The sequence below is a fragment of the Python bivittatus genome, unplaced genomic scaffold (genome assembly GCF_059951505.1).
Source record: "Python bivittatus isolate LINGU-HERP-01145 unplaced genomic scaffold, Pbiv_v1 ctg000120_np1212, whole genome shotgun sequence".
In the NCBI taxonomy this organism is placed as follows: Eukaryota; Metazoa; Chordata; class Lepidosauria; order Squamata; family Pythonidae; genus Python; species Python bivittatus.
In genome coordinates, this window is record NW_028277037.1 from 7,923,422 (window position 1) to 7,940,498 (window position 17,077).

Here is a 17,077-nt window from a genome sequence, read left to right on the forward strand (position 1 = left end):
CTAGGATGTTCATTCTGCCTTTAGATAAGGCAAATTCTGAGAGAGGAGGCCTGTTGTATTACATTGATTAGGAAGGCATTTGAAAAGATAAAGCAGCAAAAATATATTTAAAAAGGGGGTTCATGAAAGTAGCAACAGGAAAACTGCTTATTAAAAGCTACCTAAACGGAAGCTTTTGCTTTAAGCAAAACTCGGATCACTTTTCAAATACTGTGTATGTGTAAACATATCTAAAGCCTGATATTAAGTTTTCATTTTAGAAAATCCTAAGTAAATAATGACCTTTTCTTTTGAAAATGATAAATATTTGTCAAAGTTGGTGTTGGTATTTTAGCACTGAATAATTCTGTTTATTTATGGTATAGATTACTGTTTTGATTTATATACATTGGCACATCTAGATAAGTTTAGATCCAAATGCAGTGATTTAGTGATTTCATTAATCCATTTCAGGTTTATAAAGTTCATTTCAAAGCCAGCACAGGGGTACATATTATACTGTCATTTCCTGCCTAGCCTTGTTATCGTTGTTTTTATCCCCTTCTTTTCCATGGAGAAGAGTGCTATTTTTCTAGATGCCGTTAGTTAAGGGCAAAATCCAGCTATTACTTTACCCCAGGAGTAAAATTAGGCACCTGTGTATGTAAACAAAGCTCCTTCCCCCAAAATATCTTATTTGAGGGATAAAATAAGTTATTTTCTTGCTCTCCAACCCTCCTACGCGGACTTCAAGAACCCACAGAAACCTACTATTGCCTAAATAGTCTCTGTTACTCCTAATTTAAAAGCAGTCCAGGCTAGAGGGAAATCAGTATCCTTAGGATTGCAATTAATTAATGTATTAATTATAGGTCAATGATGCCCTTCAAGCACTTGACTGTATACTGCCAAGATTTCAAACCCTTAAATGTGTCTTTTAAAGTCTCGCTTCCGCCAGGTAGGAGCTGAAATAACTGAAACTCGAGGACAAACTGATTTTCTTGCACAGCGTCTTCCTTCACCCCCCCACCCCACCCCACATGGTTACCTGTAAATCCTACAGACGCCTCAGAGCCCTCCCACCTGAAGCACTCCTGACGTGCCTACTACACCGCCCATCATCCCCACCTCCCAGGAAGCCAGTCTACTGGGAAGCGCGGTCTAACACCCCCCCCCCCACTCTGTGGGGGCGCGGGGCTGCCTTTAAACCCCGACTGAGCCGGAGCCGAGGCGGCTTCTTTACCTCGTAGATGTCCGGGATGGCGTGCTTCTTGAAATAGGCCCTCAGCGAGGGGTCCCCATTTTGAAGCACGGGCATGGCGGGCCGAGAGGCTCCGTCCGCTGCTGCCCACAGCTGGGAGGCCGGGTGACAACCGCCCCCGCGCCCTCCTCAGCCTGGCTTCGCTCGGCCAACGGCCCCTCTGACCGGCCGCTCCGGCTCAACCCCGGTCCGCGCGCCCGCCTCCCCCCCCCCCGCAGCCACGGGAGACGCGGGTTGCTCCCTGCGGGGCAACGTCTGAAGGGCGTGCGCCGGCGTGTTCTCCCCGAGGCAAACCCTTCAAGGCGCCTGGACCGAACCCGGGGAGGTCGTTTGGGCAAGCAAAGCCAGCTCCGTTTCAACTCCGATGCTTAGCCGGATTTGGTCGGGGACGCCGCAGTCATGGGGGGTGGGCGGCAAAAGCCCTCCCCCCGCGATAGCAGAGGCTCGGCTGACCAGAGCACAGGCCCTCTCTCGCCTCCGTTTCCCCGGAGCCACCCGGACGCCCGACGACGGCCCAGCCCCGCGCGCAGAGGAAGGAGGCGGAGGGCCGCTTCCTCACGTGCTGTAGTTCTTCCAGGGCGCCCTGCGGCGTCCCGTTTCCGGCCGTTGCGGCCGCACGGCTGATCCACCGGCAGGCTTGGAGCTTTTCCCGCCTGCCATGAGGGAGTCGGGCGGCTCGGCGCTGCGAAGGGGCTTGCTGGGCCTGGCGGCGGCGGTGACAACAGCCGGAGCTGGGTATTGGCTTTACTGGGCGGCTTCCAGGCGAAGCAGCAGAGCCTCCGCCGGGACGAGGGACTTGGAATCGCGGCTGGGCTCCCTCGGCGGAGAGGCCCCGGAGCGTCCCGGGTTTTCCAGCAAGGACCAGGCCCCTTCTGGGGGCGGCCCGCAAGGTCAGACCCCGTCCCTTTCCCCGTTTAGCTCCTTTTCTGGTCCACGTGTAGGGTTTTTTCCCCCCACCAGAGAAGGCGTGTCTTGCGTTTTGCTGCCCTCGTGAGAACTCAACGGTATAAAACGGGGGCTCGTATCACCACAATGGAGTGGGTCCCCCCGCTTTTCTTAGAAAGGGGGTTATGTCCCTTTGGGAAGAGAGCGTGTACGTGTGTATGGGAGTGGCTGCGATCCAGCGACGCCCTTAATCTGGTTGTGCGTACTGCATAAATCCATGTTCTGAGTTTGCACGATACATTGGACACACTAAGCCCCCCAAGCTGTACCCAAGATTAACTCTAACTAAGCTTAGCGTGTTGTGCAAATGAAGCACAACATGAAATGAAGTGCAAATGAAGCACAGTATTAATGGTCAAATGAAGCATAGTATTAATGGTCAGAGATGTCCACAAGGTATGGTCAAAAAAGTCAAGATGGCGACTATGATGGTGATAGAGTTTATATAAATACATAAAAATATATTTTATATTTAGCATTCACACACATATATATATATTTCTTATATTTAGTATTGAAGCATTTAGACTTTCATTAGGGATTTCTGGTCACCTAATGCGAAGAGAGGACTCTTTGGAAAAGATCCTGATGCTGGGAAAGATGGAAGGCAAAAGGAGAAGGGGATGGCAGAGGATGAGATGGTTAGATAGCATCCCTGAAGCAATGAGCATGAAACTGAGCAAACTCAGGGAGGCAGTGAAGACAGGAAGGCCTGGCGCGATGTGGTTCATGGGGTCACGAAGAGTCGGACACGACTTAATGACTGAACAACAACTAGGGATTTCTGAATCATATTTTATTCTTTTCTTCAAGTCTGTAAGCTTGGAGGCCTTTTTCACTTAATCTTGATAGATAAGAAGCTGTACCCATAGAAACAAGATAAGGTGTACATTCCAAGGATTGTTTCTTCACCTAGGGAAAAGTGTTTAGCTAACAGTCAAGGGGCCCTAGGAAGGAAGGAATTTCCTAATATTGAATGATACTAAGGTGGGAAATGCATGACTGAATAAGGGGTGGTATTCTAAAGGAGGGGCTGAATAGAACATATAGACAGACACTTTATTTCGGTCATTAACCAATAAACATACATTCTATAAAACAAACAAAGCAAAATTACCCCCTAACATCAATAACCTGGCAACCATTTGTGAGCAAAGCTTACTCATAATGTAGCGGAACTTTGCTACTTTTAGAGAAATAAATTTATCTTGGTTGTTTAACAGGTATTGCAAATAAAAATTATCAGAATGCTCTGGAAATTTAAATAAAAGGGGGGTAATCAACTGGTGGAGAATGTTCCTGCAGAACTGACAATACAAAAGAACATGGGCTGTGGTTTCTATGGCACCCATGTCACAGGGGCAATATCTGGTTTCATATGTTTTCCTATATTTCCCTTTCAAAACAGCTGTGGGGAGGACATTAAATTGGGCTAGAGTTAAGACTCTCCTGAATTTACATCTCCTCTAAAGGAGATGGCGGAGATTTGTATTTTCAGACTTACGAGATTGATGTCAGCCTTCCGAGGTAGACCAGACAGGTAACATGAATAGATGAGCTAATTCTATGTAAGGCTACCTTAACAGAATCTGAAGAACAGGTTCTTGCAGAATCTTCTGCAAGTCTGAAAGTACAAATCTCCTGCTGTCTCCTTTACAACCTGAGAAGTTAGGGAGGGTCCCTTCTGAGCCTCTTTCTCCACCCATTATGCAGCTGTGGGCTAAGCCCTCTCTTATCTGACCATTCTCTAGGCAGCATCTCTTTGCCCCATTTCTCAAGATCTTTCTCACATACCATTACAGGCACCTGTCCATACAGCCCTTGCTGTCTTTGGCAGTCTTGCCAAATGGGCTGAAACAGATTGACTGCCACAAGCACAGTTCATATTCTGCTCCAGAGACATAAATGCATGTCACCATCAGCTGAAGGAGTGGAATGGGCCTCATATGGTCACTGTGCAATAATAACTATGGGACATTTTGAAATTTCTAGTTGATAGAAACTCTGAAAAATAGTCAATTTGTTTGCTGTTAATTAATAGCTTGTGTTATACATTCATCTGAATACTGTATGTTAATCAAAAAGTGCAATTGTAAACTTTTCCACTACTGTTGTTTAGTATAAGCATATTTAACAACCTGCTCCAGCCCTTCTTCTCCTTTGCCATCATCTCAGTTACATTATTTTTGAAGAAAAGTGATTAGGTGTAATATTTATTTTCTAACATTAGCAGAGAAGGATCTTTCAAAATCACCCAGTGGTCTTGAGGCATATCACATTGGAAATCTTCTTCATATACTCGAGACTACAGAGGATCCTTTGGTTCAAGAACAGGTCTTGGTTACCCTGAGCAATAGTGCAGCATTCTCTGTAAATCAGGTAAGTGCTGTTTTTCGTTTTCATTCCACAATTTAGAGAACACTATAATAGATAAAAAATAATAGGTGGAATAAATGGTTTGGTCATATTTAATTGATTCTTAGAAATTAATGAGATTTAAGTCTGAATCCAATCCATTGTAATAACATGGTAAAAAAGGAAAGCAATGTAATTATCATTGGAGACTGAGAATATTCAGTCAAAAATTGGGATACAATCTTTGAAAATAATAATCTTATGGTATGCTGCAGTATAGTGTTAGGAAAAGGCTATCTGGGCTTTTGTAATGCATCCATAATTCTAAACTGAATCTGCAGCAAGAAGTTTATGGATAAGGGTTCTGCTGTTTCAGTGATAGCCTGCTAAGGGGATGAGAGCAACTTGTTCCACCTCAATGCTAGAGTAGAAATGGGCTAATCATTCTGATTCTTTTTTTTTTTTTTTGACTCTGAAGAGTTTGTTGGTGTTTTAAGAGGGAAATGGATGCTGTTGGCTTAAGGCATTCTTGATTCTTTAGACCTTCTCCAGGTGCAGAATATGCCAAAAAAAAGTGCCAGAAATTTAGCTCTTCTCCTTGGTGACATCATGCTGTCAGCAGCCGGGTCAAAAAATGTTGACCACCTCTGTTGTAGAAGAAATGAGCTGATACACTCAGTGAAAGAAATGGTGACAGTATTACTAGAAATCAAGATAGAAGAAAATATCACAGCAGTGGCAAGATATAAATAATCTTCTGCATTAATAGAAAGCAATTTCATAATTATAGGATGGCTTGAGATATTAAATAGTTGCATGCATTCAGAAATCCTGTGAACATCTCTTTGGAAGTGATCATATGATCATGACTTTTCTGTGTTTTACCTCCCTTACATTATTTATTTTTGAACTTTATTTTAAAATAACATGGCTATTAGGAACAGTCATTTTTATAAATTAGAGAGAAGTCTAGTTTGTTAACAGGATTTTTTTTGGACTTTAGGAGTTAAGATAATTATATACAATATATTTCTACTTATTTAATTTGTAGGATATCATTCGATATTTAGGTGGCCTCTCTCTGATTGGAAAAATGCTTTCAGTTCCTGTCACCAGTGTTAAAGAGAAAGCACTAAATGCACTTAATAACTTGAGTATGAATACTAAAAATCAAGAAGAAGTAAAGGTAAGTTTAAAATAACACTGTATAATGAACATGTATGTGAATAAAGTTTCTAAAGAACTTAATGCAGTGGCAGTACCAGTTTTATTCTTATTGAGAAATATATAAATAAATATATATAAAGTGATATTGATCAGATGAATATTATTTAGGACAATTTTTTTTTTTAATTATATGCTATCTTTCAATTTAAAACTCTCAGGAGACCTGTTCTAGTGATTAGAAGGGGCATCTGCAGGGCAGGACGGTGACCTCAAAATGATGACTATGAATGAGTGATCAAAGCCCTACCACATTTTAACATGTATCACATGCATCGCAGCACATAAATAGGGATAGAGCATTGATCTCCTGGTTGCACCTGCCATTTTGATATCATTAACCCCTCTACCATGCCTGTGGTGATTATATTTTCAATTCAATTACTGTATTACCAGTGACAGACCCAACATATGTATCAGAATAATTAGATTAAATACAATAAAATAAGGTAGATAAAACAGAAAAATACTATGTAATAAGGTAAAACAATATAACGCTCTAGTACTTTATGCAATACAGTGGAAAAAGATCAACCCCAAATTAATTTGCCATTAATAAGCATTCTATAGGCTACAAATGCCAACTTGGCAACAGCTTGTGTTATTTTAGAGCTTATCTACCACAAAGAAATTTACATAAAATTAACCTGGATGTTGAGAGAATGGCCTAATGAGAGGTGTTTAAAAGCTCCGTAGGTGTATCTCTATAGAAGTTACAGGCCAGTGAGTCAGTATTCCCAGACTGGCAGGGGCAAGCCTGCATAAGGAATTTTCTCACTTGCCCTCCAGGCATGATGTCGAAGTGCAGCAGTAAAAAGGCTCTATGAAATTTATTAACTGTAAGCTAGTTAAGGTATTGGGCCAGATTGGTGTGGATCTTACTATGGTCCAGTTTTATGCCAGCTGATATTTTACTATATTCAGTTTGCAATTCCATGTCAATGATTCTGTGTCTAAGAGTTGCCATGGCCTGTTCTTTCCCAGCGACAGCAGTACTCTTGCTGCAAAGCCCGTTTCTGTCTTTTATGTCCAATTGGTTGCTTCCAGGTGGATTGAAATTTGGGGGTGGGGGGAAGAGATGTCAAGCCTGAAGGTTGGAAATTAATCTTTAGCCAGCATTTAAATATACAACCATGCTCTTGTTTCAGCCCTCTGTAAGGCTGCATTAGAAATACATCTTACAATCTGGAATATTACTGGGAAGAAATTTGTTCACACTCTTTCTAATTTAATGTACTTAGAGCCTGGAATTAACCAAGCCCCATATAGAAGCTGGATCAATAATTTGGCTTCAGATGGACTCAGAGCAGCTGGAATAAATTCTGTGCCTCTTGAGAAGAAAATCAAGAGGATTGTTGTTGAACCTCTCTGGATATAGTGGGTATTTAGCTTCCCTGAATGTTGCATCACAGAACCCAAGTATGAGAAACATAGTGTTTGATACACTTTCCATTAAGTCTCCAGGACACTTTTTAAAAACTCTACAAAGTGCACACTCTTACTTTTCTCATAGCTGATTTGCAGTAAGTGCTCCTTGCAAAAGTGGGAGAGCACCCTTATGGTCCTTCTCAGTCCAGCTGGTGTTTGTGATAGAATTACCGTATTTTTACGTCAATAAGACGCCCCCATGTACAAGACCCCCACTTTTTCAACCCAAAATTAAGAAATCAATATTTTAAAGATAGTGCAGAACACATTTTTATTTAGTGATTAGATAACATTTACCTGATACATTTGGTGGGAGGAGGTCCAAACCATCTCTCTGCAGCTCTATTTCCATGCTCTTTTGCATAACTGATTACATTCAGTCATGAGTGAAACTGCTGATAGCTTGTCTCTGCAAACAGACTTCCTCTAATTGGTTTGTTCAGCATCAGCTGACGTCAATTACATAAGGCTCGTGATTGGAGGAAGCCTGTTTGCAGAGACAGTATGGCAGTTTCACTCGTGATTGGAGGCTCGTGATTAGAGGAAGCCTGTTTGCAGAGACAGTATGGCAGTTTCACTCGTGATTGGAGGCTTGTGATTGGAGGAAGCCTGTTTGCACAGACAGTATGGGCAGTTTCACTCGTGATTGGAGGCTCGTGATTAGAGGAAGCCTGTTTGCAGAGACAGTATGGCAGTTTCACTCGTGATTGGAGGCTCATGATTGGAGGAAGCCTGTTTGCACAGACAGTATGGGCAGTTTCACTCGTGATTGGAGGCTCGTGATTAGAGGAAGCCTGTTTGCAGAGACAGTATGGGCAGTTTCATTCGTGATTGGAGGCTTGTGATTAGAGGAAGCCTGTTTGCAGAGACAGTATGGCAGTTTCACTCATGATTGGAGGCTCATGATTGGAGGAAGCCTGTTTGCAGAGTCAAGCTATTTCACTCGTGATTGGAGGCTAGAAATAGGAGGAAGCCTGTTTGCGGAGACAAAGTATGGGCAGTTTTGCAACCGTGCGGTTCTCTCCTTGGCTTGCTTCCTTGAATAAGACGCCCTTCAATTTTTAGCGTAAGGATTTTAGAAAAAAGTATCATCTTATAGTCGGAAAAATACAGTACATCATCTGCATAAAGCAGTATAGTTATGGGCCTATTTACCAGTTTCAAGGGATGATGTTCGTACCCTGCTAGTGTATTAATATAATAAATAATATTGGGGCCAGGATACAATTAGGATCCTTGCTAATTGGCTTTACAGCTGAGAGATGGTCTGCTATGTTACATCTCACCCTGGGGCTGGTATTTGTATGAAGTGCACATAAAAGAGTGAGAAGATGTCTGTCAATTATAGAAGATTGTTCCAAAGGGTTTTCTGGAGTTTGAGCCAAAGGCCTGCTTGTGGTCTACAAAAAGAGCAAACACAGCTGTTTTTCAGTCAGGTGATCAAGCGCAGGGTGTCCTGCTCTAAATCCTGCCTGTCCCTCAGCTGTTAAGGTTCTCATCTTCCAGCTAGTCCAGAAGTTTCCAATACATTTTATCTGGCTTTTAGCTTACTGAAGTATTGATGTGACTTTGTGGATGATAATTAACTGGGTCATGTTTCTTACCTTTTTTAAATATAGAGATGATTAAAGTGAAAGCCCAGACACTAGGGATGCAGGTTGATCGTTAGTAATATAAAATTAATAACAAATACAACACATGAAAAAGACAATACAAAAATAATTTAAAACCATCAGTAATAGTAAAAACATCAGCATGGTAAAACCAGATATTTGCATTTATAGGAGATCTTAGCCTTGCACCAGAAAGCTGTCAGGTTTGGGACCAGGTGGTCCAATTTTGGGAGTGGGCATTACCTTATCTTACCTTATATTTTGGGAAGACGTTTTCAGGAGAACCTCTTATAAGTGAAGGAGAAAGAGAAGGAAATGAGAGGTCTCTACTACCTTTCACTCAAGTCCATATAAATATTAATGAAGTTGCAACTCTAATTTAATACCAGTGTTAATGCAACTTTGCACTTCTGAACATGATATGACCTGAAATACAGCATTGTTGCTTTATATATTTCAGTGGTTGATCTAAAAATTTTGCACATGCTGAAAAAAGATTGCATCCAATGACTCATAAGAGCAGCAATCATACCAAATGTGTTTCTTTTAATTGTCTATCTTTAACTATTAGTGTGATTTCATTGTTGAACAGAAGGATCTACAAATGTATATATAAAGCTTATATTATTTTAAAAATTCCATATGTTTTCTGAAAGTATTTAAAGTCATGTCATGAAACCGCTCAGACCACAAAGGGATGTGATCTGAGTTTTACCTAAAAATAAATCCTGGTGCTGCTCATCTCTTTTCTTGACTTTTGCTGCATAAATAGACTTCACTACATCCAGCTAGAAATATTTGCCTCAAGCAAAAACTGGCATAAATGGAAGTGAAATGAACTCCTTATGGACCTGGAATTGTGCCAACTTAGACACTTTCCATCACCTCTCCTGACATATTTACAAAGCTGGGAAAAGCCTACTGCACGAAGGCTGTGTTGTGTGCTAATTGGGACCTGTGTTCTGACAGTTCTTAAGAAACTCTTTCTGCTTAACCATAACTTGGAACCTAGCTTCCAGAATTAGATATACCCAACTGCTAGAAGACAAAGGCGCATACAGATAGTCCCCTACTTATGAACAGGGTACATTCCAAGAGGCTGTCCGTAAGTCTGTTTTGTTCGTAAGTCCAACCAAGTAAAAAGTAAAAAAAAAGAAGAAGCAGGAGGCAGAGCAGCGGTACAGGCAAAGGAGCCCTATTTTCTGCTGCCAGTGCGTCTCCAGATGAGGCAAAAGAGGGGGTGGTAACGGAGGAGAGGGGAGCGAAGGATGAGCTGGTGGGGCGCAGGTTGCTCTGTTGCTGGGCAAGGCAGGAGACCCCCCTCTGTCCTCTGCCACTGCCCCCTCTCCTGCCTTACCCAGCAGTGGAGCGTGCTACAAACTAACCCTTTCCTGCCATCCCGACTTCCGGCCTGACTTCCGGTTCTGTCTTCTGGGTCTACCTTGTTTGTATCGGTGAAAGTTTGCAATACGAAAGTTTGCAAGTAGGGGACTGTTTGTATTGACTTTTTAATGAAAAATAAGGGGATGGAACTCTGTTTTTACCTTAGCTAGAATTAGGAAGAATAACATTTCCCTAAAGAATGGAAGGTATTTTTCTATTCGTTACAGTCTTTTTCTATTAATTAACTTTCCAATTATTTTTTCCATGGTATTTTTCATTGGATGTTAGCTCCTTAGCTGACTAGATAGCAGAAGTCTTTGAACAGTTGCCCCTGAGCTGTTCTTCCCATTTTAAAAAGCTCAAAATGATCTTGACCCATCTATGTATTTGCTATGTCAGGCTGCTTGGTATATATTCAGGTAGACCAGTAATCTGTGTGTATGTTGGTACGAGCAATTTCCTTGCCTTACGTGCTTTCTTTTACTTTTCTTTTAATAGTATGTTTAATGATTGATTTTGAAACTTGGGCTAGATTGGTTTCCTGTATCCCAGTGGGGTGAGTCTCCTCCAGGCCTGAATTGGTTGAGTTACAGTACCAGTTTTATATCGGTGGGAGGTTGATTGGTAGAAGACTGAAAACTTGATTGACAGTTTCTCCTTACAAGTAGCTATGAGATTGTGTGATAGCATCAAAGAATTGTTTCCAGTCTATCTTAAAGAGCTGATATTGCAATGTTAGTCTCTGTGGCTTTGTAGTAATATATTGCTAAAAATATTTTTGTTTTTATGTTCTCTCCCTTAGATATATATTACCGAAGTGTGTGAGGAAGTTGATGCATCTTTCCTGAACTCTGAATTGCAGTTAGCTGGCCTTCGATTTTTAACCAATATCTCTGTTATTAATGACTATCATTACATGATGACTAGCTTCATACCAAATTTTCTGAACTTGTTATTTGAAGGAAATGAAAGAACTCAGGTACAATATTCCACTGTTCTATTGTTAAGTAGAAGAAGGAAAACTTTCAGTATTTAGTTTTTTTGGTTAGTTCTCTGTATAGGTCTAAATTACTTTGAAACTAAATAGTAAGAGTGCAAACAAAATAACCATTGATCTACAGCCAAGGTAGGGATAGATCATCCAATGTTTTAGATTATAATTCTTAATAGCCTTGGCAACTATAGCTAATCATAAGGATTATGGGAATTGTACTGTAATATTTCTGCCTACATTTGCGCTATAGAGTGGAAAATGTGTCTTGTCAATGTTTTTTTCCTGGAATGGAATAAGTATAAAAGTGAGAATGCAATGTAACTATTTGGCCTTTCCAAACTTAAATAAAATCTTAGTCAAATCTAACTGGTAAGTCATGTAAACATGAATATTATAGAAACTGCTGGTTGATCATTAACAGAAAAACACTATTTGAATCACTCATAACTTCCCTACTAAGCATAGGAGATAGCCATGACTTCTTGGCACTTCAGTATTGATCTATAATTCTGAAAAAAATGGCTGTCAACATTCTGTTGAGATTTGGTTCAAAGAGTAAGGGATTGCAGAAGACAACAGTAATACTGCCCTTCCTGCTGCATTGCAATTCAGATTAACTTGTGATGCTACTGAATACAAGGGTGTCTTGACAGACCATCCTACATGTTACTCACTACCATGTTGTGTTGAGTTCAAATTTCAGTCAGATTTACTTTCTGATAATGGGAAGTCTTAGTTTTATCTAAGGCTATGTTTTTTGAACAAAAGGGCTCTTTCTGTTTGTGAAAAATCAGGAATCTGGTAGCACCTTTTCTGACTAACAAATTTTATTAAAAGGCAGTGAAGTTTTATTACGTTTGGGAAGTGAGTGTGATGCGTTGCTGGCTTCCACTCTCTTTGACTGTCAGCCCTTCAAGGTAGACCAGACTTGAACACCTAAGTCATGAATACTAAAACTACTTTACAGTAGGGTCACAGTAACAGAATCTTTCAACTTCGAATGTGCTTCTTCCCTCCCTGCCTTTATCCTAAAGAGAACTAGGGAGGGTCCAGTCTGAGACACTTTCTCACATTCCGTTCCTACTTTGGGCTGAGATTTCTCTTATCTGACCATTGCCTTGGCTGTGACTCTCCCCGCTCCTCATCAAGGTTATTCTCACAGCCCATTACATCCACTTGCACAATCATCTGCTTAGCAATTTCCCCTCTTTTGTGCAACTCCAGCCCTTTCTCCAGGAGCATTCAGTGAAGTCTTACAGTCCTATAGATCAGATCAAATTCTGAAGAATATGGCAAAAATTACATGAACTTATGCAGGCAACTAGTTTTCATGGTTCTTTTCCATACAACTCTGGATCCAACCTTTGAACCAGTAAGAAAAGTGAGACATACATTTCTAAAAAGGTTTATGGTGTTCTCTTAAATTGATACTTCTAAGCTACCTACTACATTTAAATCTTAGCTGTCCATAAAATGTAGTTCTGACACATAATTAATTTCATAGATGAGTCAGAGAAACCTTTTTCTATACTGCAGGTTCAAGTTCTAAAAGTGCTTGTGAATTTATCAGCAAACCCAGCTATGGCAGAACATCTACTTAATTCACAGGTAAAACTACTTTTATTTTGTCCTCCTTCCAGAGTTTCTTGTTTGACTGTTTCATTCATTCAGTCAGTCATTTTATTTCTTATAATATGAATTCCTACTAATTTTGAAGGAAAACTTTTGCCTTTCATTGCATAGCTGCTGAAATTTCTATGCGCCTACACTGTTGTAAGCTGTAGTTATAGTGCATGCCTATTTTATATATCAACAGACAGTATAGGTTTAGCTTGTTTAATTTAAAAATATAATATAATATAAAATAAAATGGTGGGGCTAATTGCCTCATTGAATATCCCTCAAGAGGACAGACAGATTTATTCAGTTTGTTATCAGAACAATAAAAACAGGTGGACAACAAAATTACATTGCAATAATGTAAAAACTTATTATAAACATATGTAAAATTCTAATGATACAGCACAGTATAACATAACTCATCTGGGCATATTTATTCTTGGTTACCTCAGTTCTAATACTATGATAATTTGTGTGCTTTAATAGCTGCAACACAAATTTAGCTACATTATATGTAATGTTAAGCTCATTATCTGATAAGGGGAAAGCAAGATAAAACTTACAGCATCTGACTATTCTGGCATATGTTCCAAACAGGGAGAGAGAATCAGTAGTGGAATACTTAGCCTCTAGTTCTATAGTAGTAAACTATTGCAGAGGATGGCATATTCCAGGCTCTGAGCCAGAACAATGATTGTTAAAAATAAGGTGGTTCAGTTTTTATGACAGACAAATATATTAGTGTAAGTGCATAGAATGATAAGTGATGAATAGCATGCACCCAAATACTATTCATTATAGTAGCCTAGGATATTTTTTTTTGTTATTGTTGTTTACAAATAATCAGTGAAGTTATTTAAGTGACATTAGCATTGTGGCCTTGAAATGGGAATAGAAATTTTCCATGCAATCCCATTCTAGAATTCAGATTTTTTTTTAAGGCATAAAGTATAAACCAGTGCATTTTCAGGAATTATGCTCCCTGAAGCGGCCCAACATGTAATTGGCTATGAAGCCATTGGGACCATTCAAAATAGTGTATTACTATGATCTATTTGGTGTTAATTTTCTTAAATGAGTAAGTACACGTCAATAAATTCACACTATTCATTTAAACTTATTATTCATGAACATGACCCACCTTTTTTGCATGTATTTCAATTTTCCAGGCACCTCTTCTCCCGTCTCTGCTTGACAGCAGCGTAAACAAAGACATTTTGCTCAGAGTCCTTGCATTTGCCACAAACTTGACAAAGTCCATGAAAAATGAGAAGAGTGCTATTATCCACTATCAATACAGTGAAGGCTCAATTTTTTCTATTCTCTCAGGGAACTCTCTATATACTCAAAAACTGGCATCTTTGTTATATCATGATGACACGGAAGTTAAAGAACAAGTTGCAGAACTAATTACGCAGCAATGTCAGCATTCAGGTCAACCTCAATAATTCAGTCTTCAAAATCCTGAACTGCCTAAAGAATATATAAATGACTACTTCCAATGACTACGTATTGACCTGTGTAAAGTTTCCTCATTTGTAACTGGGAGAACTGTATTAGTCCCGAGCATTCCCTTCTATATGTATAGAACTGCCCCCAACTCTGAAAGAAAAAAGAAAGTCAATGAAGGACCAGCACACAGACCCCAAAATAATTTGGAACTTTAGAACAACCTTTGGGACCCTCCAAGTGAGGTTGAGCTATGAGCCCTATCTATCTAAGCTATCACGACCAGCAATCAGGAATGATGCCATGAAGAATCCAGAGATCTATAGATTTAGGACTAAAGGTATTGTTTTTCCTGTAGGAAGGAGTATGCCATCTCGAGTGGTAAAGTAAGGAAAAAACTGAAACAAATGCAATAAACAAAAGAATAATAAATGAACAATTTTCACACTGGTAGATCTGTATTTTTTTAAAGTTATTCATAAATAACCTTAACTTGAGGAAGTAGCATGATGGCCACGTTTGCAGCAACCAGATTCTTCAGGGTGGTAAAACAAAACAAGGGGGATGTGAAAAGCTACAAAATGACTTATCCCTGCATGGAAAAACAACAGTTCATTGTAAGTGAGCATAAAGTGATGAACACATCAAATAAAAACTGATAAGGATTTACCAAGAAAGGGATCTTCGTGTTGTGATTGATGGCTCCATAAAAGTGTCAGCATAGCACGCAGCAGCTGTTAAAAGTGTAAATTCCATGCTAGTTTTCAGTCGGAAGGGGACAAAATGAAACTGCAAATATAAAACAGCAGGGGTGTCCGTGAAGGAGAGATCAAAAAAGTCAGGATAGTGGCCACAACCATGTGATTGAAACTCCACCCTTTTTACATGTGTCACAGCACATTAAAGGGGGTACTTTTTCAGTCACGGGTATGGCACCATCTTGGCTTTTTAAAAAAATCCTTCTGCGTACAGTACCCAGCACACCCCTGTAAAACAGTAATATTCTTAGATCCTGCTCTGAAGCAATCACATTTGGAACACTGCCCATCTCTCATCACATTTCAAAAAGCAAAAAAGTGTTGAAAAGGTCAACAGACATTCACAGGCTAAACCAGCTCTCCTATAAGACAAGACTATATTTGGGGTTAGTAAAACTTCGGTAGAAAACATTTGAGAGAGACACTTGATAGATGTACAGAAATGCATATGTTGAGGAAAATTGGATAAATGTTCTTCCACCATCATTATATTAGCATCTGCCTCAGGACAGAGGAGCAAGCTGAACCTGTTGCCTTTGGATAAATGGTTGTTTTGTACAGTGCTTCCTTTCACTACAGCAAGCCAATTGTGAGCAGGGATCCTCACCACTCACGGCAAGAATTTTATGAACCGGCAGCGTGCTCTAAAAATTTTGATGGGGCCCACCAATCCACATACTTTTTACCTGTGGACTTCACAACGATGAGACACAGTAATGCCCATCGCTTCAAGTGGTTTTAAAAGATGACTAGACAATCTAACGAAAAATTAGGGCAATCAGTCTTAAAGCGTCCTAAATGCTTTACATGCGAGTTTCCGGAAAACATTTGGTTAGTCACTGTGTTGCAGAGCATATTGGATAGCTGTATCCTATATCCATACCAAGCACTTATGCACTAGTGCAAATATTAAGTTTGAATAGTAGGGAATGAGCTGAACTCCTAATCATTATTTTCCCTTTGGTTAATCTGATTTTATGGAAAATGGTTTAAGTGTATAGTTGTAATAACATTCAGTATTGTCAAAGGATTGCCTAAATTAATTATTTATATAGCCCTAACACTTCCAAAGCACATTGCAAGTTGCAAAGAGGGATTAATAAAATCCCAATTATTCCAATATATCAATGTCAATGACCTTGTCGGCGGCCCAAGGACAAAACAGGCTGCAGCATATCCCTGATACAAATTGCATGTTTCTCGCAGCAATCATGACACAGATTTTACACTCCATAGAAGAATGAACGTATCACTCAGTTGTTTATGCATGCAGGGCATGTGATTGTAATTGCAAGGGAAAATAGAATGCTCTCATATTGTAGTATGCCAAAATAATTTCATTTTTTACTTGTTTATTCGTCAAATTTATATCCTGCCTTTTTGTTCAGGAGATCCTGATGGTGTACATAGTCCTCTCTCTTCTATTTTTCCCCCATAACAACCTCCCTTTCAAGTAGGTTGGACTGAGACTGTGGCTGTCTCAAAGTCGCCCAATAAACTTCAGTGGCAAAGGGTGAACTAGAATCTTAGTCCAACAACTTTACCTCTGTATCACACAGCCATATGGAAAATCTTAATTCTTATCTTAGACTCATATAGCTGAAGGAGAAGCATACTCGAGGAATATGGATTGTGGTATTTAACACAAAACGAAACTAGACCTCCTGCCTGTATTTCAAAGAGTGACATTTCCATGCAACAATATAAACTGCAAACAGTATATTGAAATGTCATTTGCATAGATGTAATTGCAAGATGTTAAGTGACAAACATTTTTAGAGAAGTATTTAAAAGTAATTAGCTTGTCAGAGCAATTATTGTTAGCCACGTCATATAATTTTTTAAAAATAATTGTTATTAGATTTATTTTCTACCTTTATTTTGTACAACTCAGTGTGGTGTGCATAATGCTTCTGCTTCCTATTTTCCCCATACCAACCACTCTGGGAGGTGGGTTCGGCTCAGAGAGGGACTGGCACAAACTTGCCCAGCCACCTTTCATGCCCAGCGGAAGATTAGAACTCACTCTCTGTTTCTAGTCCAACACCTTAAGTACTATGCCAAACTG

At 39.9% G+C, this 17,077-nt stretch overlaps 1 protein-coding gene across 2 annotated transcripts; it reads left to right on the forward strand.

Annotated features, from left to right (window-relative positions):
* Positions 1 to 1,565: 1,565 nt before the first annotated feature.
* On the forward strand, positions 1,566 to 17,077 carry ARMC10 (armadillo repeat containing 10). 2 transcript variants are annotated; one of them, XM_025165881.2, is made up of 6 exons: positions 1,566 to 2,130; positions 4,419 to 4,564; positions 5,592 to 5,726; positions 10,991 to 11,167; positions 12,719 to 12,790; positions 13,972 to 17,077. In XM_025165881.2, the coding sequence occupies exons 1-6, from the start codon at positions 1,899 to 1,901 to the stop codon at positions 14,248 to 14,250; spliced, it is 1,041 nt and encodes a 346-aa protein (XP_025021649.2). In that variant the 5' UTR covers positions 1,566 to 1,898; the 3' UTR covers positions 14,251 to 17,077. The 2 variants fall into 2 exon arrangements, with proteins under 2 accessions (XP_025021649.2, XP_007426993.2); XM_007426931.4 differs by having other exon boundaries at positions 1,567 to 2,130; positions 4,416 to 4,564.

What these genes read in the sequence shown, in the direction of transcription:
- ARMC10 (XM_007426931.4), top strand. Translation starts at nt 1,899, where the DNA reads ATGAGGGAGTCGGGCGGCTCGGCGCTGCGAAGGGGCTTGCTGGGCCTG. An exon ending in CAGCATTCTCTGTAAATCAG is followed by an intron (nt 4,565 to 5,591) that starts GTAAGTGCTGTT and finishes TTTAATTTGTAG; the next exon opens with GATATCATTCGATATTTAGG. An exon ending in AAGGAAATGAAAGAACTCAG is followed by an intron (nt 11,168 to 12,718) that starts GTACAATATTCC and finishes TCTATACTGCAG; the next exon opens with GTTCAAGTTCTAAAAGTGCT.